Below are 23,442 nucleotides of genomic sequence, written 5' to 3'. Positions count from 1 at the left end.
ATTCAGTAATTTAGATACTCTTTTATTTATGTTCGTCACTTATTACCTACATTATATAAATTTTTTCGTGTTCGCCACGAAGATTTGAAAAAAAGTTCGGGATAGCTTGAAATAGTTGAACTTACTTTTTTCACAGTCATCGTTGTACTTGTGAGATCACGCGCATCGGGTGTGCGATGTATGAGCTCTGTTTTTATTATTTTTCATTTGTCGAGTTAACGTATAAAATCGTGCAGATCAACGTGCGTGCGGCGTTAAAAAAAATACTCTTCCAGTTATCTATTTGCTGCAAAAATCAACCGTTTATTTGTCTTATATCCAAATGAACTTGGATTACAGTGTCCGCACAGGTAATATGCTCATAGTTTCATGAGCGAAGCGTCTGGTAAACCGCAGATGTTCGACCACAAATAGTAGTTATACGTTCCGATCGCTGGCTTCGATCGTTAATCCTATCTTCTTGTACCCAGCATATTTGTTTTTATAAATCTTTTTCCTCGTTTGTAAACGGAAGAAAAACTCACCCATAACGATGGTGGCGTTGAAGTCTCCAGGCTATTGATAATTGCCTCACCACCTGCGGAAACCGAGTGTCGAGGTCTTCATAAAGTTTTAAAATATGACAGAAGTTCGATCTAATTGCATCTGCAGAGAAAAGGGCGGAATAATGACGGCTGCAGAATAGAGCGGAGGAACAATCTCCCTGGCAATATAACACGTGCATGAATCCTTAAAATATTCTCACAGAAAAACTGTAACAAGGTTCACGCGGCGTTGCGTATATTAAAACTTGAGGAGACGTGGATAATAATCGACGTTAATGATTCTTTCTCACGATTAACGTAAGTACGTTATCTATTTTTCTGGTCTGTCGTTCCGTTAACTGTCTTTCACACGTTCGGATTTCCTGTTGGCCATTCCCAAGGGGTAGGGCCCCCGAGTATTTTTCATCCCATTGCGGATGCACAGTTGATAAAGAACTGCAGTGCTTAATGCACCGTAACTAACCGATCGGAACCATCCGCGAATTTTGGCTGGTAATGACGGCAAAAATATGTCATTGATCGATGGCTCTCACGCTAATGGTGGTTTGCATGTCTGTTTTGGTATGGGAAACTCATATATTTGTCAGATTCATTCATTCATTCCTTTTTTTTCTTCTCGTTATTCATACTGTTAAACTTATACTGAATTATTTTATTGCTCGTGAACACAACACTCGGGTAAACTGGGAAGCAAACAATGAATTAAACCTGCAAGTTCCCCCCATAGTTCGGAGCCCGGTTTGTTAGTGAGAAACGGAAGCTGTACTTTTTCCCCTGAGAACCTTGTATTCAGTGGTTCAATTTGATAACACCCGATTTCAAGAAAAAAGCGTAAAAAGTTTATCCGAATCTTATACCGACTGCGTAATTACGATATCAGATGGAGAAAAAAAAGTGTAATAATAATAACGACAATGGCAGGAACGAAGGACGTCTCATCTCAACTCTGGATGTCGGTTGCCTTCGAGAATGAATTTCTTTTGATATCTGATTTCAAAAGACCTTAATCATTTGTCATTTTAAACAAGACGTACCTGCGTCAGTGAAATCCCATTAATTTTGTCACCCGACCAGACGCCTGCTAGATATGAATTACAGGGGTCGACTACACGACAAGACATATTTCATAGGTTGACGAATGATTCTTGCGAAGTAAGTTCTTAACCTTTTCTATTTTTGAATCACTATTATTAGTACGGTGGCAAGGGATTCGTTAATCAGCGCGAATAAGTTTCTCAATAATCACCACACGCGGGAGGGAAAAAAATCCGCCCGTGGGCATTTCTTCACCCTCTTGCCGCCTGTAATTTTTGGAATCTTATTTCCACGGTGCGTGAAAGCACCATGAAATGAAAATCAAGGAAATGTGTCAAGGGAATAAAAATTTCATATTACATTGAAACAAGCTTAGACCATCGCGATTTCGCGATCACTAAGATGTATTTTATAATTTGTTCACACGTAAAATTAATATAATATATATTTTTTATGTACAGAGATTCTTATGGTATTTCAATTATATACAAAAGTACAAAAATTGGCACATTCAGCGTCGTATAACGAAATTATTATTATTTTTCATTTTTAATGGTCGGAGCGGTGTGCGGCAGTAGGTACGACGTATCAGATACCAACTTCTCTCACTCGATTGAAGAAAATATAGAGAAATTTTCTTTCATTATAACGAAGTAAACGTGATGTATTTCGATCCGTCGCTGATATTGGCAGTGAGTTTTTCACGTTATTTTTTTTTTCAGCTTATTCGATAATATCTTCAGTAAATTACGTACAAAGATTCAGATCTGGATTTCTTCTTTTTCGAAGAAGATCAAAGCTCGTTAAAAAACGTGGATGGAAACAGGACAACATACACTAATCGTTGGACAAATATTTACAGACATACGTATTATATATAGTTACATAAGAATTATGAGAATCGAATATAAATTTGTACGTTTCATTTCTTTTAAATATATTATTGTCTTAATGGACAGGCAGTTTATACGTATCTAGTTAGCTGGGTGTGAAACTCCTGCAGACATACGATAAGTTGGCTGAAAGTTGGTCTTTCATCGGCAGACATCGCCCAGCAGTAAGCCATCACCGCAAAGAGTTCGTCGGGGCAGTTTATCGGCTGTGCCAATCTATAGCCATCCCTCAGGTATGCTGCCATTTCGAATGGATCTACTTCAACGTAAGGCTGTTGGGCCAGCGTCGTCAATTCCCACAGCAAAACTCCGAAGGCCCACTGAAGTCAAAGTTGGAAAACAATTAAGTCGGGACACATTGAAAAACGGAATTAAAAAAAAAAAACAGGCAGATTTCTTACCACATCCGAAGCGGTGGTGAACGTCTTATTGGTGAGACTCTCTATTGCCAGCCATTTGATCGGACGGTTCTCGTTATCCCCCAGGCAATGATAATCCTGTGGGAAGAGATCCCTCGCCAATGCATTGTCCGTTATCTGGACTCTCAGTTCATCGTCCACACTGCAATATTTGAAAATAAATCGCCAATAATTTATAGATATTTATTCACTACGGATCGATGTATCGTCAGGTATATGATTTACGAGATGAAATACTTACACACAATTCCTCGCGGCTAGATCTCTGTGCACCAGTCGTTTCTTGTGCAGATATTGAGCACCTTTAGCAGCCTGTAGTGCCATTTCGACTACACCCTGTGTGGTCAGTGCTCTGGGAGGTCCTTCGCTACTCAATTTGCACCTGACTAAGAAACGTTTCATATTTCTGTAACCGGTGTGCGGATAGAGCAAAAACGGTGCTCCTCTATCCTCGATGGAGACGCCCAAGACCGGTAGCAGAGCTGAATGACTCAAACCGTAGAGCGCCAAACCTTCTCGAAGCAGCAGAGCGACCTGTAAACGAAGAAATTTTCAATGAATTTAGCGCAAATGATTAAAATCTTTGTTCGATCGAACAAAGTATGGAAAATCGACGCTTACCTGTGCTTGAGACGCGTGTTCAGCGGCCGTCTTGACGAGAACGTCTCTCGGTGCTTGGGCACCCTCCTCGTGATAGCTTCCTCGGTAAACTCGACCGAACGTGCCTTCTAGTTCAATGCTAAGAAGTCGCACTCTACACCTTGAGGAAGAAAAGACAAAAAGAGAACGCCGCTCAATTAATCACGCGGTGTACTCTCGATAGTAGAATGGGGGTTCCGTGTACTCGAGACGATCGGCATCTGCCGACGTAAAACCCTTTATTTTCTAAACCCGTACCAAATTAGACTAACGTCGTTCTCGCATCGTATAACGGATCAAGCTATCGCTCTCCTTACGTTCTCTCAGGGGTTTATTTTGGGCGCGATCGGTTAGACGGTACGCGCGTCAACGGGGTATAAGTGGTGACGTGAAATATCGGCATTTGACGCGTCTAAACGCGGAGTAAATTGATGGCCAGAATTATCTGGCATGTTTTAAACCCGAATGGAAACGAAGCGTTGACTAACCTTTGCACGGTGATCTCCTGAATTCTCTCGTGCAGTTCCCGACTGGGTCTGTCGTCTAATCTTCTGTAACTGGAGGTAGAAGCTGCTGACAAAGGCGGCGGTGTTTCCGGGGGTAAAAATGTCTGAGCTGGACCAACGCCGGCTCCTCGTTCTACGCTGCAAGCGGAACTGAGACCCCGTGACTCTCTGTACGTAATTCATGTGATATTTTATTAAATTGTCAATTCGAGGAGAGGAAAATTTCGCCGCATCTCTCGATCGTGTTCGAACTTACTGGAGAGGGTCTCTGTGCCTTCGAGTCTTCTTATCTCGGACGTAATAGGCGATAACGAGTACGCAAATCGCGGCGATAAACGCACAGGCGCATCCGATCGCCGCGTAGAATACCTGTCCACCAGAACTCGATCCAGGAGCAGCTACCAGGACTTCTTCTGGTCCAGGATAGCCGTTGTCCTTCAAGCATATTTTATTGCGACGCAAGACTATGCTGGTCGTATTATAACGAGAACGCGATACGTTTATGCGGAGGGCAAGATCGACTTCTGCGTCGTATGGGCCACAGTGCAGAGCCAACGCCCAAGTCTGAACACCCCCGATTGGAATTTCACCGGCTTGAGAAACGTTTAAGGAACTGCTCAACGCCGAGGGGTTGCTTATGTCCACAGACATCGTGTAAGGCAGCTGAAAAAATTGTATCGAATACTTAGAGCTTAAGAAAATTTAATTCATCGTCAAACGATTCTGATAAGTTTCGGTTTCTCATCAGATTCGAAATTCGTTACGGAGAAGTATCATGTTTCGATTTTTTTCAAGTTCAAGTTAGTACAAATATCGTAGACAAATATGTCAATCTGTCTACGATTACATCCGAGATCGGTGTTGTGTGTATAATAGAGAAAAAACATGAATAAAAAAAAGAAAAAAAAAACGAACAAATCACTTCAAACTCGTAAGACTTTACAACGCTCAAAAAGTTAGACCTTCTCAAATAAGCAAGCTTGACTCCTCGAGGGGACTCGGCGCCCTGAAGCCTTAAAAATAGCCCGAAGAGTGGCAGAACTTGAAGTACATTTCGTTTAGTGAATCGCATCAAAAGTCAAATGACAATGTGGATTTGAATCGATTTATTTCACGATCAAAAACGAACGACACGTTACGGTACATTGTTCGTCACGGGAAACAAGAAACCTCTCATCCGGTTATCGACGGAATGAAAACGAAATAATAACAATAACTACAAATCAGTTTCGCGAGTCGGTAGACCGTTAAATCGACATTCGAAATACGCCAGAAAAAAAAGGAACTTTTACAAATTGAATAAATTGTAATATGAAATCTAAACGCGAGCGATTCCGTTCATGGAGCCGACGCGCTTATATTGGAGCACAAATGGTACATAATACCGGTCAGACAAGGCGAGCCGTTTAAAGTTATACATATTTGGGACATCGACTCGGCGTCGGTCGGTGCGCCGTGTCAGGACGTCTGACAGATGTCCCCTAGCAGCTCGTCAGTCTTTCGGTCCAACCGCGTAGGGCCCTCGAACAAAGTTAAGAGCTGAAGGAACGCGACGCGCGATACTTTGTATCCCAAACCCCCTGGCGATGCACACGACGATCAACTTGTTGTTTGGGCTCTCTATTTTTTTTTTTTTCTTTACCGTCCTTCTCTTCCTTCTTTTAACTTTTTTCCACGGTCTTTTTTACCTCCGATCCACGTCCTACGGGACAAGTCAATCCGACACGTAAGACACATACCGTGGATTTCAGGTGGCGCGGAGCAATTTCTTTCTCGCGCTACAGTACATCTTTTATTCCGCAAATATCTTGTGTCTTCTAGTTTGTTTCAGCGACCCGGTCGCGGTATCCGCATCAGTGAATATCGCTTCGCTGCAGGTCGTAGAGAATACGGCACGCTTCGATAGCCGACTTAACCGTATCAACGTATAGGTATATAGATCTGTGTACCTACTATACCCTCATACATACACCGTACTCTACGTACGTACCACCAATACACGATCAACCGCGAATAATGGTATAGACGGGAAAAATTACCCGCTCGTAACTCTTCGGCGAACCTTGACGCGCCTGGCTTTTCGCGAGATGATTATTGAACCGTGTTTAACCATCGGACTACCGATATCGTATATATCTACAAATGCGTATACCGCGACTACTTTGCGATGAAGAATGTTACGATCATCTTCTTTGTCTTTTTGTTTTGTTTTTTTCGGTGGTCTTCATTTTGCAAAATGAGATCGGGGGGGTGGAAGAGAAGAAGGAGGGGAGAGGCCGCACCCGAACACCGACAGAGACCATAAAATTGTACACGTTGTTGCGAATTACTTACCGGCCTACCAGCTAGACTTTCCCATGTGAAGTGGAGCTTGTGAACTTGGGCGGGAACCGGGACGACGAATGCCATGGCGTATTCGTTGATTACGCCACTTCGTACGTAAAATAATTCTGCTTGTAGTCCTGAAACGAGAAATCAATTTGTCCATCAGTATCGCGATTATTCAATGTGTTATGAAACAATAATTGCGCAATACGTGGGTGCGGGAAACGGACAACGTAAAGTGCTGACCCGTGAGAATTACAGCGATTCATGCGACGACGATTATATCTTAGTGTCGCGGACACGCGACGCAGTAAAATCTTGTGACATCATTTCGAGCTTCGTCTGGATTTTACTGAAACAACTTTGAAATATTTTTCAGGGGCTCACGCGAAACGCGATGACGAATGTATTGACGTCACGAAAATATATAGGTACGTGCGTAACGAGACGTCACCGAACCTAGAGCGAATTATTTCTATTGTATTCGGGGGTATAGCGCGCGATAACTTTTGGCTTGTTTGATACGTCGCAAGGGAATCGTCGCGAATTTTATCGAAAATGAATATCGCGAAGGGATCCGACGCGAGTACAGTATATATAGAGGTATAGTGTACCGATAGAAGTTATTACGGTTGCAATGTCCTGCATTTCTGCAGCAGGCTCGGAGCCTCTTCGTGCATCAGATAATGCTCTCGAACGGTATACGGCGGGTGGGATGACTCAGAAAAATAAAAGTCAACCGAAGGTCCGTCCCAAAGGTCCCCAGAGATCTTGCCCCGGATTACGATCAGGCGCCCCGCAAAAGAATTTGAGGTCCGTGTGTAGCGCGCGACGCGAAAGATGAAAATTCAGTATAACGATTATAGCTGCTGGCAACGGCGTCACGGAATTGGCGAAGCCATCCGATGGGGAAATAGGCAAAGGCTGCAGAGGCACAAAAAACGGAGGCGATATACTACTACTCCGCAACCCGGTTTCAGAGCGTGTGATTAAATCTAGTCTGCGGATTCCCCTAGCTGTTAACGACGTATTTTTAATTAGCTGAGGTCGTGAATGAAAAAAAGATTCCCGAGGGTACTAAACTGGCGCATGGCTGTGAATAGGATGGAGTAGGCGCGCTAACTAGCTGAACTTGGGACGGAGAACCTTCAGGGTTTTTAAACGCGTGTGTGTGTATACACCGTGCGCGCATATGTATAGTCGAGCGATAAAAATCGTTGAATTAAATATGTTGGTCGTGTTTTTCATTCGATCCGACTAGCAAATGCTTAATTAACGAAAAGGCGAGGCGCGACGGCGCGACCGCAGGCAGCATCGCAGCTTCAACCGATAGAAATCGCACGATCACCTGCGTATTCTTCAAGTCTCGGATTTCTTCGTCTATAACATTTCTCTCGAGTAAAATGATTTTTCCTTTCTTCTTCTTTTTTTTTTCTTAAAGCAAATTTACTATGAACCATTGTCATGTGTAGTTACCGGTAGATTACGCCGGAATATAGTGTGTATTCCGCGCATATGTATGTACATAGATACGGTCGTTCAGTTGTCGATATTGATGAGATGAAAGCGATATTATTGCGGGATATTCGATATTTTACAAACCTCATTCTTCGATCAATGCTGGCGGCTTTTACAGCGCGCCGCTGAAATATCCAAGTTTTATTCTACGTAGAAGAGAATCTATCGGTTTCGAACTCATTTCATACTGCGAGGATCTCCAACCGCCAAAATAAATATCTATACAGGGGTAGGCGGGGCGAAACGGGGTACTCAAGGAACCATGAGAAGAAAAAAATTTAATCCAGAATGATGTTTCAAGTTCTCTTCGATCATTTTTAAAAAGAATTATAAAAAATTTTTAGGGTAGCCCATTTTTTCTCTCCACCTCATTTTGCCCGCCCTCCCCTAACCAATATGGAGAATTCGCGAGAGTATATTCTAAGAAAAAAACCGAAGAAAACGGGACTTGATCAGAATTTATGAGGTCACTTTTTCCAATCATTTCGGAACTGGATGAGCCCGTATTAATGCTCCTACTGGCGAATCCACCCCTAGATTCTGAGATGCAGCCGCTTTGTTCGAGTTTATATAGCGACGTGTTTAGAGGTGTGTTTGTGTGTGTGTGTGTGTGTGTGTAGGGGGCTGGGCGAACAACGAAGGGAAGCAGAAATTAGGAATTAGGAATTACGAGGCTCAACGTTTTCCGTTTTTATTTAACAAGGATATCCTCTTCCTGATTTAAGGAGGCTGTCAATAGCTCTGACAAGCCAAATAAATAACAGCTCCTCCCCAAGTTCTCGCAGGATTTCAGCTTCCCCAACTGTGGAACCTGGAAATTTTTACCACCGCCACACATGCTGGGCAGGTGTTCCTATATAACACGCCGCAAGAAGAAAACGCCCGTCCTGTGCATTCGAAGATGTACACATGCCGTCTGTGTGTATTTCCGAAATTCAACTCGATTTCACCGATAAATTATTATTAATCGTCCATATCTGAAGCGCGGTAAACTTTTTTTGGTAATTGAATTCAACATTTCCATCAATTGCGTTTGACTTAAGTACGGTTCCCCCATTTAAACGGAGAACGGCTATTGTGGGGATGGTTTTTATTTTCTTTTTAAGAAAATTTTTTTCAAGTACATATATACACCCATACATTCGGGTAACTAAGCAGCTGCGGTGAGAGTTTGAAATTCTTTGTTCGTAACAGTGCAAGGTCTGCTGAGAAAGTGTATTGTACATGTGCACGATACATAAATACATAAATTGTTGAATAAATCGCAAAATCAATTCCGTGCAAGTTTATGGTTCTCGCCGATCCGGTGCCGCAAATACTACGCGACGTTGCGAGTTGCGCGGAGTTCCGAAGAAGAAAAGGAAGAAGAAGAAGAAGAAGCGAAAGGGGGAGAAGAAGAAGAGGAAGAAGAAGCGAAAAGAGGAAAGGTACTTCTGTACCAAGCGCGGTGGAGTCGGGAAGCGAAGGGCAGAAGGCTGGGTCGTGGGTGCGATATCTGATGCAGAAAACCGGTAAAGGCCGATGCGCCGCGGTGAAACAAAACGAATTCGTGCGACACGGTGAGTCGACCTCGGAGTAAATACATGTACATGTATTTTGAACCCACACCCCAGAGGCTCCTACCCACGGGGATGCGGTGCAACTACATTCTGCACAGTGTAGAATATCCATCCTTACACACGATCCTGGGGAGCAGGGGCCTCCGCAGGTATAGATATACCGGCTCGCACTCCGAGTGACTTAAAAATCCTGGTCGTGTCTCGTTACCGCGCACCGCGGTCGGTCGGGGACTATGGATATCATCGCCGTTCGCGAACGTCCCTGGACCCTGCCCTGACTTCCGACCTTACGTCCTTCTCTTTAAACTCCGAACATGGCCGGAGAAAAAAAACCTGCTCAACTTTCAACGTATCGCGGCGGTTCGATATTGTCTTCTCGCCACGTTCGATTTTGAAGAATTTCGAAAACACGAAGAAACAAATTTTCACTCTGCACATATCCCTAGATTGTGGTTACGCAATTCGATAATATCAAACTCAACGATAATCGTTGCAAATTACGACCAAAATGAGCAATAATGAATTCATAATGGGCCACGGTTGTAATAAGAGGCCCCCTCAGCTTAATCGCGAAGGGAAGGAACAGCGTCCTGCGGGAACGGTCGAAAATGTATAGGTATATATGATCCTCGAGTTCTATGTTTTCTATGGCAACTGTAGGTCTCAAAGAGAGCGCGGGTGTGTATATATATATACCTACGCGTACACTGTACCTGTATACGTGTAGGTAAATGGTGGAAGGAAAGTGCACGCGGGCAAAGAGTGAGAGCGAGAGAGCGTCGGGTAGTTTTCCAGCCTGCCTTTGATGTCTACGTTTTCTACTCCCCTCAATGAGAAGTGCGACCCTTCGGAAGTGCTAGACCTCGCGACGAGGGCAGCGCACATAGGTATGTACGTATACGTACGTACGTGCAACGCAACGTCGAAACTCGAACGAGTGTTTCTACGAAGGTTTGTAGTATATGCGCGAGATTTTTCTCCATAAGTACAGCAAAAGAGCGGACGAATCCAACCACGCGCCACCTTTTTCTTACCCCTTCCACGCGGCGTTATTCACCGCGACTCAGTACCTTACGCCCTTCGGGAGTCTACGATATAGTTTCTAGCTAGCTGCTGCTTTGAAGGTAAGTGCCGACCGAGCCGAAGAAGAAACCTCCGCAACAAAGACCCGCGGTACACCAAACCGCATAAAAGAACACAAGTCAGAGGCGCGGGATACGACCTGGGGGAGATGCGAGTTTTTTTGTTTTTTACATCCTCGATGCGATCGGAGAGAGAAATTGGCCAACCGTGAGTAAAATCGAAGCACGAAGGTTCGTTAAATTCTTGGTCGAGATTATAGAGAAACGTCGTAAACGTTGTACTCCAGAAGTAAGATTTATTGCTCACGTCTCATTCAACTTGGAAGACGATCACGCGATATGCGTAACCATACGTTGCACACCGAGATTTCATCAGCGAGTCGAGTAATTATTCTCCATATCCATCAATCGAACGCGTTCCAAGCGATACCGTTGATATTTCGAAAATTCCTACGCCCTTCGCTCGATAACGGTGTCCGGGGTTGACGGTGCAATTCCACACGCACCGTTACGCGTGACCTCGAAGGCGCGGAGTGTTGACGAAAAGTTATTACGAACGATGCGGTTGAGCTGAAATATTGCGAGTGACTCCGATCACCGCTGTCAGCGGGTAGGTATGGAATACGCTGTAAATCTCCGTAGAAGAACGAACGAGTAGTCGGACTGTTCTTTTTTACTCTTGGTCTGGATGGAAGTAGTGAGGGCATAGGTGATACCGAAGCATATAACTTCGCTCGCGAAGTACACGTACAGCACCGGTTCATGATCTATGCTCCGACGCGACGTGGACATTGGTTGTAATAGGCGTTGTTGGGAGAGTGCTGACAGCCGTGGTGGTATTCGTACCGTTTACCGAAAGTAGAAGCGCGTCGCGTTAACGGCGTGCAGCACGATATCCAATTAAGATCGTCACGGTCGACAAGGGTCAATTATAAATCAATAAACACCTGTCTTTTCCGTGCCTGCGGTTACGTAAGGGTGGGAGCTGCTCCGTTTTTCGTCCGCGTTGCATCGTCGAGTTTTAGATCATATATACCGTACAACAGGTATATTGCACCTTAGATTAAGTTGAAGAGATGAGATTACGGTTGTTTCTTCGTTTTATTTTTTTTTTTCTTTCTCTCTTTACTTCTTTTTTCTGCACGAGGCGTGAAACAACCGTCGGAATTTCGCAGGCCTCCGTGTCCCCCGCTGTCAAAATACTCTTTTCACTTTGGTGACGAGCGAAGCATAGGAGAGAAATTTCGTCTATAGAAGAAACCCGGGGAGCGTAGGGTAGTGAATAGGAATATAGAGGCGGGGGGTTAGCGGGCTGGAAGTTTTAAGGGAGAGGGAGGGGGGAGGGGGGGGGGGCTTTTTTGGGCCAGAAACCCAGCACCTTGGAACACGAAACCATTGCTGCCTTCCTTTACCACGGAGTCCTCCTCCTTTTACTACAAGCACAACGGACTTGGAAGTTGGGACTTGCGAGGAGGCAACGTATAACGAGATCCTGTGGCGCGGTGCTATTTTGTATGGGGAAGGGAATAAGGGACTGGATGCATTGGAAAAGGAGAGAGGTGGGCTGCAACGGGACGCGCAGGAGAGACGGAAGAATAAAGAGAAACACGCTTCGTCGTATACTGTAAGCGCGGGGACTGCAGGGTATGGGTTATATTGGATCTACACGAACCAACGCCTGGGTACAAAGGAGGACTGTAATTTCATTTTTCGGTGTCATTTTTTTCGTATTGTTCGCGGGCGTCCAGGTCTTTTTTGAAATTGGCGCTGCGCTGCAGCAGCACCGGTTGTCGGACCGCGGGACGAGGGGATCCTGTCGCTATACAAACACGATCTGTACCCTGCGATTATACGTATACGTCCGTCATTCACGACGACGAAATCTGACTCGAAGGGATCTCGGTAATCGAGAAGATCGAGATCACGAGCGACGCCCACCCACCCCGCAGCGACACCGGCAACGGCTCAAAATCACCGTCGCGATACGGATAACCCGTGATTTTAAAACTGCTCGACTTTCTCGCTCCTCCTCCGTTGTTCCTCACTTTTATTCATTGTCACAGCTCCATTCTTATACAACGTTGAAAAATACGAAAGTGGACGAAAAACGATTTTACGAATGAGAGAGAAATACGTCACTGCCGCTCGTGCAACGACTCGAACGTCTGCTTCGAGGTCCTTAAAATTATTACCCGAACCCGCTTGAAAACATGGTCAGACTCCGCTTGAGGTCTGAAATACTTTGGGGATTCGAGTGCGACGCGTTGTATTTACCAGATAACGTTATACCGGGACTAAATGTCCAAGGGGCTGCTTCCACATCCCCTGCCGTTTAGCATATTTCGTTGTGCAGCGGGACATCGTAGGGTAGGTAATAGGGGGAGGATGAAAGGTAAAGATAGGTGGTGGATGTACTATATATGAAATATATACATATATATAAACACAGGTAGGTATATACGTATGTATACCTACGTGGGGCAGAGAGGAAGTCTGTCGGTGTCTTGAATAACCCATAAGTCTAGACAAGTCCTACCCGCGTCCGTGAGCCCAGCTGCGGACTGAGGAGTCCAGGAAGGCGTAAGTTAAGTGACATGGGTCATAACTCACCTTGAGTCCTGGCGCGCTATAAAGTTACCGGTGGAATCGAGCACTAAGGTTTCTTACTTTACGAGAATTGTCCTTTGGTGTTATAAGGATAAGGATATAGTATAGCAGCTTAAGGAGAAGAAACTGGAGACCCGCATCAGCGTCCACGGCACCAAATATATCCGGTTACCGTCGCCGAACTTTAAATAATTTTCAAAACCATAAAATATTACACGGTGAAATCTTCTGCCGCCCATATTATTTTTTTCGCTACATCGTAACCGTTTAACGAGCGAGACTCCAAACCTCACCTCTGAAACTGACTCTTCGATATATTCCAATCGAATCCTTTCTCTCCTCTCATATTTTATTCCTAAACCATAAACTCGAACAAGGTATATACCTATACGGTATAGGTAAAATTTTAGTGAGTCTGCCTATACACTTCACTAAACCGTCATTAACCTCCGGCTGCATCACTTTTCTTGCTCCCTCTCTCTCTTTCTCTGCCTCCCTTTTCTCCGCAAGTCTGCGGTGGGTCCAAGTTTCAAGGACTTTCCCGAATCTTCCTACTATTTGTTTACGACCCTGAAAAAGGAGCATAGGAACTCGAAAGGCAAATAGAACTCTTCCTGTCCCCGTAGATAAAATAAGAACGGTCGTGATGATAACGCGATTGGATGAAGTATATCGACGAAGAGCTTCGTCATTGTACTCATCGGTATCGTTATCATTTTACCACGGGGACGTCTGGGGCGGGGGAGGCAATGAATCCATTGGATAAATAGCGTCCAGAGATGTCCCATTGTCGGATTGTAGTGCGACAGATGGGAGCGTGATTGAGACATCTCGCGTTAGTCCCTTCGAGCATATGGCGCGTCGGATGTTCTACCGATTCGCCAATAATAAGAACGCGGTCCTTACGGATACATGGGAGTTGGATTAGCGGGGCTTTATTCGGTGGCAATTGTACTAAAATCAAGGATTAGTCTTGAGCCCTTCTGTCGTACCCTTGACAGCTACAGACGACGTGACTTTTTTCGGAATTGAGACGACGCGCCGATGCAAAGGACAGTGCGAGTCCTTTCTTACTTCAGTTTGACAATTTTGAGCAATGGTTTCGTACCCCGAATCTCCACTCAAAGGTTCTCTTCTTTTCCTCATTCTTTTCATTTCTTCTTCATCTTCTTCTTATTTTTTTTTTTTTTTCTTTTTGTCAACTCGTGGCCATTAACGCACCAATAGAATCGACGGGAAGAAAACCTGACCTACACCCCAGACGTGACAGAATCTATGGATCCACATGCTGCAGCGGACAGGGTAGAAAACCACCCTCCTGCAGATCCTAGGATAGATATATCTTTCCTTTTCCTGGTCCCTCAGGGAACGTATACGGGGATTGTCGCGTACCATTTATCACTTCGCCCGGGACTCGCTGCCAAGCACCCGGGGGATGAGACGTAAAAAGGCATGGGCTGCTAGATCCGAGTGAGTCTAAGGCTGAAGTGAGGCCAGGCCATACGCAGCTCCTGCGTGTGGCTTTGAGACCCCGCTGCCCCCCCGCTGTCCCGATTCCCGGACGAGATATCCCTCGTTTCTCGAAGGGCCAAATTTTAAACAGCTTTCCGATGTTTGTTCCCTTCGCTCCGTCACGCCAGGGATGCTACAACCGTCGATAAGAATCGAAACATGCGTTTCTTTCATTTTTAGTTTTAACTTTATGGGGGTTGGGGACTTTGAAAATATTCGAGTAGAATCCTAGACACACAATGACTGACGAACGATTTCCAGAATCAAAAATATTCTCGACAAACATTAGAAAACATTCGAACCGAAGAAAAACGAATTCAGAGTTTATCGATTTTTCCCGAATTGAGTTTGTCGGTTAAAACGAACGACGGCGTAACGAGGTAGGTGAAAGGATATTAGATAAAGCCTCGGGGTACGCGGATACGTAGGTAGAACGGAGCAAAACAAAAAAAATAAATAAATAATAAACAAATAGAAGAAAGAAGGAAGAAAAGTGGTCGAATGCGGCGGGTTCCAGGACGAACTGATCACTCACGGTGCGACGGGCAGTAGAAACCACTTAAACGCTGATTTGTCAAAAGCTGTTTGTCTCGGCAAAAAATACATACAATATTCCCAAAGTAGGTATCGGCGGAGTTCTCGCCGAGTCATCGGGAGTAAGGGTTCGTCTGGGTCGATTCGTTTGTCATGAAAAGATACCTTCCGATGTTCAGCTCGTTAGCAGGTGATGCAGTTTCTCGATCCCGTACGAACGATTCCCCAGCGCTAGGTAACTATTCCTATAAATCCACTCGCGCGCGCACTTATATCGCACGATAGAATAACACAATCACACGTGTTTCCGTACAGGTATAACGAGTTGATAAAATGAATGAATGAATTTTTTTTTTTTAACCAAATAAAAAAGAATAGACGAACAAATGCGCATATATATGTATATTCGAAGTGTCCGGTGCAACGAAATATCAATTAAAAATAAATATTCAAACACGCCGCTGCGCAGACGGTAACAAAACTTACGACTCATCATCTCTCTCGGCTGCAGCAAAACACGACGACGCGACGCGGACATGCAGAAGAAGGAAAAGAGGAGGCTGCCGCAGATGCTCGTTAAGATCCTGTCACTCACACGTTTTACTTTTCTACCTCGTACTATACCTGGTTATAAAGTATACGTCGTATACCTTAGGGTACAAACTCATATTCACGTGGGGTATACCACGTCGTACGTACGCAGTTTACATCGCTGCGAGCGTCCCCATATTCCATATGATATAACAAGAGTTTCGGTATCCCCCGTATGTCCTGTTCACCGTACACGTGTACGTGGCTCACACGCCCCTGGAACGAACGACTACGAATCTTATTACTCGGGTGACAATTTCTTTCGTAACGAATAACGCGTCTCGGAAATATGTGTCCACGTGACGCACTAATTCTCTCCACAGATACAGGCGTTGGGAATCGATTGTCCGACTCGCTCTCTTTTCATTTCTATCTTTTTTTTTATTTCGAATATACCTGTACACCTTTTAGAATCCAGGTTTCTAATTTGACGTTTCCCGGCTCCCGCGAGCTTGGTATTTATAAAAGAACCATCGGCCGAGGTTTTGTAACATTCGGTCATGAAATTATTCGGAACTATTTTATCTGGCTATAAAGATGCGGTTTAAACCTTCCGAGCGGCTTATACATATAGTCCTCCGTTCCCGATTTGTTTTAGGATTCTAAGAGGACTTCGTATCTCGTTGTATATGCATTAGTTTTAGAGGTACGGTACACTACGGGACTATACGATAGGTAAAGATGACGATAATTTCCGGGAAGGTAAAGCAATTTCATCGGATGACTGTGGGACTTTATATCGACGACGCTTTTGAATATACGTATACATACACCCCGATAGTTTACTGTACGCATCTGTATTACACACGCGGGCACCCACGTAAGCGACGCGGCGTCGCGACGCTCGTTTTCATCTCGGAGTGACGGATGGCTTCGAAATAATTTCCATCGAATCGCCGTGTAATGGAATTGACTAGAGTGTTCCCTCCCCTTCCTCGGGGAATTCGCCTCGATCCCGATGCGTAAGACACTGCAGCTCCTGACTACCGCGGAGCGGGACCGGGTATCCTCGGTGCCCCCTGGGGTCGGGAAAATAGAGCGAGTGGATCTTACGAAAAAGTACCTACTTCCCGTGACGCCCGCGTGCACCCCACTTACTTTACAACGTCAAACTTTGGGAACGCGATCTGAAAACTTTTACGCTATCGTCTGCACTCGTGCAAAGACCGAAGAATAAATCGTCCCCGGACTCCCGTAACTGTCGACGATTCCTCAACTCGGCCGACTAGGACTTCTTTATTTCTCTCCTCATTCTCGCTTCTTGTCTCCGAAGATGGTTCCCATGGGAGAGAACCGTTGGGTGAACATATTTTTTGTTTTTTTTGTTTTTCTCTCGCGATCGAAATCGTGGGTGATTCGGAACTGGACAGAGTGTCTTCTCACTCGTTGGAAACGTACCGTGTATGTATACGTTTTTATTGGTACCCATCGGTATTAGATTTTGAAAGTTAGATAAATAGGAACATGTCCACCGCTGGTATACGTATATGGGCGAGGCACGTTCACCCGTGGTTATAAACACGTATGAGTCCGCATAAATCGAGGGTATAAGAATAATTCCGTCGATGTATTTCGAGACGAGGATCCCCACAGGGGTCCTTCGGGTCGAAGCGGGCGCATGTAAATGTCGAATACTCTTCAACCGCTGGCCAGGGAAGGTCCTTCGTGTTCGTCGTTCTTTATACGCACTGGATGTACATTTGTGTGTATACATATGTATAGGTGGTACGAAGCCGAAGAGGAGTCGGAGAAGAACGCGTTGGAAAAACGGTAAGATGCGAGATGAGAGAATCTCGCGCTGGACGTAAGTACGTATACGTATGTATAAAACGAAGAAGAAGGAGGAAGGAAGAAGGACTCGCACAGACCTCGTGCATAAGACGCGCATCTTAACGAGGAGTCTCGAGATTGATGGACGCAGAGGCGTCGCTCTTGCTCTCACTTTTACGATTCCTCTCCTACTCGCTCCGGCCTTCTCGACTGCCTACGCAACTCAACGCAAATCAACGGACTTCCAATCTCCTCTGATTACCGTCCGTACCACCTAAAAAGAATTAATTTTTGACCCGGCGACAAGGACAAACAGCCGAAGATGTATCAACGCTCGAGAGTCGTGAATCACCGTACGCGAACCAGAATTTCCGATCAATATCTCACGACGATCAAATATACTCGAAACATATCTTTTCATTTTTCGATTTCACACGATCAATGGCATAAATTTCATAAATATTTCGAGCCGTTCGCGCTACGCTATTATGCAAATATGCGTCTATAAAAAAAAAGAATTCCTAACATATTTCACCTGGTCAATTAAATTATAAAAATTAGGGGATAAAGTTTAAGCGGACAAGATGCCGGAGGTCCGCGCAGTGTTCAATTCCGAGTGTTTTGGGGAGACGTCCGAAAGAATTACAAATCCCGTATACCAAGATTCAGACTTGGTCCTCGTGGAAAAAATGCGCCCGTGTTCTCGGCGCCTATGTGCATACATAAACGTTTTCACGGGGTCCCAGCGGGCCCTTTGAGGTCCCCACCCCCCCCCCCCCTTCCTACTCTCGGCAACAACATCAAGATGGGCCTGTCAGGCCCTAACTAGGCAGTGGCCCAAAGCTCGATGCACAACGCTAAACCCGCCGCTTTCGGCCTCACGTCCTACTCCTCCCCTCCGCGTTCTAGCTGCTTCTTCGGTGTCTCGCGGTGTTTTAGTGTTTTGACACTGCCTCCTGACAGCTGATGCCTGTTCGACTTGCACTCGTTCGACGGACTCTGATTCAAACGGATTATTTTGTGAAAAATTGATGTGTGTTACCATTACCATTTTTCCCCCCCCTACCTCCCGTAAAATTGTAGGTCAACGTGAAAGGACGCAGATTCCTTCGATCGATGAAACAAAAAGGGGAGAATAAATACGTAACGGAACATCTTGTTTTCACGGGATACGTGAGATAGATGGCAGATTTTTTTTTTCGTTATTTTGTTTTTTTCGTTTATACTCCGCATCTTCGACAGACCGAAGAGAGGCAGAACACGGGAGGCATTCGAGTGAAACACGTTCGGAGTCGAAAGGGCGATAGTCTTGTCGGTAAGGATAAAAACGTGGGGCCTTTTCAGCGGCATGCTAAAGATCGGGTCGAGTGGGCAGACCGCCGAGGGCCATGTTTTGGGACAAATTTCGGCCTGTTATCTTATCCAAATAGGATTCCGTACGACCCTAAGGTGCCGGGCAGCTCATAGAACCGGAATGTTTTTAGATAACGCATAAATTTTTAGGACCGCATGTGCTTTTGAATTGATCAATTTTTTTTTTTTTTTCCTTTCAGTTATTCTTACTACGTTACGCACGTGGATATATTTTTATTATGACGAGGTTTCGTATGTTATATAGCAATATTTTTCGTTTCAATAAACCGACGTGGAATGTTGTAGATTGAAAACCGTTTGATGTAGACATTCGAATTCGAACGTACTACGAGGTTTGCCGTATCGTACGGGCATTGTATCGCGATGACCTGTAATCAATCAGGTGCATCCGTCCGTGTTGACGTTACAGCGAATTAATTTGTTAACGTGATAAGCGACGCGTGAATACTGTACAAAATCAAAACTGGAAAGCTTTCAACATTGTAGGCAATAATAATTACTCTGGTTTATTATGTATACGCGCTTTTATATAGTAGTAGCAACAGCAGCACTTAAATTTATACTCTGAATGTTATTTATTATATCTAATTACCACTTTGTCAAGTAAAACTCCGACTGCTGCGGATATATATGTATACACGAAGCTGTAACGGAGAGAATGTAAAACGCGTTGACGTTGCGTTAATTAATATAAAGTACCGATCATTACAATTACTCTCTGTGTCCCTATAGAACGTCGTCGCTGTATAAGAGAAACGTATACGTGTAGTTGGTCGCGAGTACGCATTTCGGTGAGTAAGAGCTCGAATATGAATGAAAATAACGAATGTAATTGTTTTTTACATTTTCGCTTCTGGTTTCTGATGATTATCCTGATATCGTCACTCCGACGAAAGGTGTGAAATAACTCTGAAAGCAAAACTCTTAAGCGAGTAGCCGCATCTTTTCCGTTCAATGAAAATAAAGGGGGTGCGGCGCGCGTAATAATTCGGTCAATTTGGTTTGGGAGGAACGCCCGTTGCAGGAGCCGAATAGAGTAGCGTTCGCTTTGGAAATGAGAAACCCCGTTCCCGTTTTCCTTGAACCAGAGTCCGTGGAGTCCATATGGGCAGCGCGAGGAACGGTCAGAAGAAGTAGGTATATATATCGGGGTCCGATCTGAGGGGGCCTTTTGCCTTTGCCTCTCCTCTCCTCTTACCGTAGTATACCCGTCGTAGCCCGGACCCCATGAAAGAGGGGAAAAAAGGTTTCGGTAAGAAGAAGAAGAAGAAGAAGGAAGAGGAAAGAGGGAAAAAAACGTAGTCGGTAGTGTGCGTGAGACGGGTATACTCGGAGAAAGGGAAATAAACGACGAAAAAGTGACTGTCGATTATTCGGTGTCTAAACAAACTAGGACCGGTCCTGCTGTTCCACCCCCACGCCTCCGCGGTTTAACAAGGCCCTCGTTATAATATTTTATTACATCCCCGTATACGTCCTATACCGTATATATACAATATACCTACACACGTACGCAACGCCGTCTATATATATTCACGTAATATCTACGTATGTAATCTATCCACGTTTCGGTAGGTACGCAGGGTTGCAGTAAGGGATGGAGAATAATAGACCGTAAATGTTATCCACTGTCAGCGTACGTCGTGCTGCGACTACAGAACGCCTCGACGTCCCGATTTTTCTAGAGTTTCGCTATAAAATTGCCTGTAAAATTTCCGCACATCGGTATCGATGGTTGAGTGAAATCTCAAGTTAACCGCGCCGGTTCCTCCCCCTCGGTCCGTCCTTCGCGGCGAACGCAGATCAATCGAGTGAAGATTGTCGGATTCACGTCCGGTTCGTTGAGCCGTAAACAAATGATCCCCGATGTAGAAGGGAGCGAGGGGATAATTTTAAAGGTTCCGAAGGTAGAGTGGGAGATGCGAGATGAGATGAATATTACTTCCTATATCTACGATGTTTACTCCGATCGTTGTTGCCGCTGACGTGACGCAACGTGCTCTTTAAATTAAAAGGGCGCACGTTACACGCGTGGTAGCGTATCGACGAAAAGGCGATAATAACGAGTCTTCGCGTCTCGTTGCGTGATCCGAGTTACTCGATATTAAAAAGCTGCTTCTTCTTTTCATGCTATACCTGCAGACGGATTTTAGACCAAAGGGTCTAGAAAAAGACTCTCGAGTGCAATGAGCTGAAGCAGACCGACCGACGATGAGATAACTGCCGAATGAACAACTTCTCATTTATAATTAGATCTTCTCTATCGTGCAGCTTTCCGGTACAAACGCGTGGTCAATCGCGTTATACCCTCCCTCTCATTTTTTGGAGATAAAGCTTCGCCCCTGTACTTCCGCCTCCAGTTTTCACGCGAACGAAGGAACAAGTGGACGTGAAATTTGAAATTTCATTAGAGGAGGAAAAAAATCCGAATGCTTACCCATGAGTTTTCGAACCTCCGCTTGACTGAGGAAAAGGTTGAAGTTACCCGCGCCTTGTCGAAGAACGGCGAAACAGATGGCAAATCTCAACAACAACGAGGGACCCATGTTGACCGGTTGTTGACGATCGGATGTCGGGAAGAGAACAAATAACCGCTACTGAAGTCGAATCATCCACCCCCGTGAAAGCACAATTTTTATTACATCTTTCGCGGAACTTCAACGTGCACGTAGACACACCTTACTCCTATTTATTTGAAAAAACTTGATACTCGAAAGAACGGTAACAACAGAACTTGTCAACGTTACTCCGTTCGCCGTGGAACCGGAACGCGCACTAGTTTCGTACCCTTAGATTTGCATGATTCGAATCGGTTGGGTATAATCGTGTCTTAGAACGCCGAGAATAGACGCGAAAATAAACCTCGCGTTTGACAGCTAGACGTAAGGCAGCAAAATAGCTCGAATATCTCTCGACTCGAGCTATTGTATTCAATGGTACTTTGTTCACGCGACGTATCTACTGTGTATAAATTTATCGGTCGAGTTATCGTTGCTCCTCCGCTTCATAAACTAACGAAAATTATAAAAATATCGAAGCGCAGCACAGAGCACAAGTGCGAACCTTCGTGTCGACTACAACCAACTGGCGTCTACACCAGCAGTGTGTCTTCCGCCATGAGCTCGGTGGCTGCAGCAACCCAAAGCTGCGGGACGCCTTGCGCCGCGACGCAGCGGGGTCGGGGGACGGGGAAATCGACGACGAAAAGCACCGATCTTTCCCGAACCGAGCCGGCTGCGCCCACACTACGCCGCGTTTCGATTGCTTCTACGAACCAAACAGAGCCAGGCTATGCTACGTTTCGGCTTACAACTTCTCCCGGAGGGATCCGGATCAAGGGAATCGGAGCGCGGCGGAGGTGTCGGTGTATCAGCGAAAGAATGTGTCGCAAAAAACAAAAAAAAAACAAAAAAAGGGTGAATGTTACGAATTCCTTACAATTATAATTACGCAGACTTCAGTTTCTTCAATTGCGTCATGCCACTGATGTTTCACTGGGGAATTTTTTATGCGATAAGAATGCGGAGCTTTCCACTTTTTAGGGGATGAAAAACAGGTGAAAAACTTCTGATCGAAACTAAAGTTTCGAAAGAAACGCTGCTCACCCAGCTGCATTTGATCACGTAACATCACCATTCCGATCACGCTGACTTCTTATGCTGCTATCAGAGTTGGTAAAACATACTTGGTCATAGTCGTCGTCGTCGTCGTCGTCGTCGTCTATAGGAATTCTTCGGAGGCCCCTTCAATCCTCGAGAATAGATCGTAAATGTTTCAAACTTACGTAATATATTTTTCTTTCCTTACGACTCGTATAGATTCACAATATGGAACTTGCAGTAATATCAGAGTCGGTGGACGCGCTAGATCCAAGAGTAGTTACCTCGTTGGCATATCTATTATATCCTTTTTTCAATAACTCTGCACCCCACGTATACATATATTCATCGGTAAAAGCCACATTTGCATCGAAAGTTATAAAAGAAAACTTTCCATTTATATCTCGCACATACTCTCCCATGTATTCCTCTCGAAGGGTCAAAGGGCATATTCGTCACTCCGAACCTGTAGCGATAACTGGAGGAAATACAAATACTACGTTCGTCCTACCATACACATGCCCATGTACGATGCCGATGATTCTCTGAAATACTTCCAGATAATAAATGAAATATAATCAGAATTAGATTACGCTCGCAGATTCTATGCGCGCCGCTGATCGTTTCCTTGTAGGCTACATACATATATATGCGAGATACAACGGGAGCTACGCCATTGTCAGGATAAAATGAGATTTCTTGCTGACAATAGTAGAGTAACAACTTGTCGATTTCGTTCTGCCGTAGAGTTCGCCTCCGGTTGTATATTCCGTCCCTTTCTCACTCGGGTAGTGCGTCTGTCGAGGAGCTTGCTCGCGGCTGCGGCAGGAAAGAAGGGGAAGACTTTCAACACTTGTCGCAGCTATATTGCCTGTGGCGAATCGGCGTTACTGATCGTAACAAAAAATCAAGTCCACAAAATTGGATTCCCATT

General features: G+C 44.9%; 1 protein-coding gene across 1 annotated transcript; it reads right to left on the bottom strand.

The window, feature by feature from the left end:
• Positions 1 to 1,936: 1,936 nt before the first annotated feature.
• Positions 1,937 to 22,038, bottom strand: LOC105685970 (tyrosine-protein kinase Dnt-like). The gene is made up of 8 exons (XM_012400482.3): positions 21,347 to 22,038; positions 6,372 to 6,499; positions 4,294 to 4,700; positions 4,020 to 4,205; positions 3,514 to 3,652; positions 3,134 to 3,426; positions 2,875 to 3,034; positions 1,937 to 2,793 (listed from the first exon to the last, which is right to left on the bottom strand). Exons 1-8 carry the CDS (start codon positions 21,453 to 21,455, stop codon positions 2,545 to 2,547), a joined length of 1,671 nt encoding a protein of 556 aa, XP_012255905.1. The 5' UTR covers positions 21,456 to 22,038; the 3' UTR covers positions 1,937 to 2,544.
• Between the last annotated feature and the right edge of the window lie 1,404 nt (positions 22,039 to 23,442).

This window comes from Athalia rosae, chromosome 1, assembly GCF_917208135.1.
Source record: "Athalia rosae chromosome 1, iyAthRosa1.1, whole genome shotgun sequence".
Lineage (NCBI taxonomy): Eukaryota > Metazoa > Arthropoda > Insecta > Hymenoptera > Athaliidae > Athalia > Athalia rosae.
Note: the sequence above shows the minus strand (reverse complement) of the source record. Positions and strands in the feature narration are given on the sequence as shown.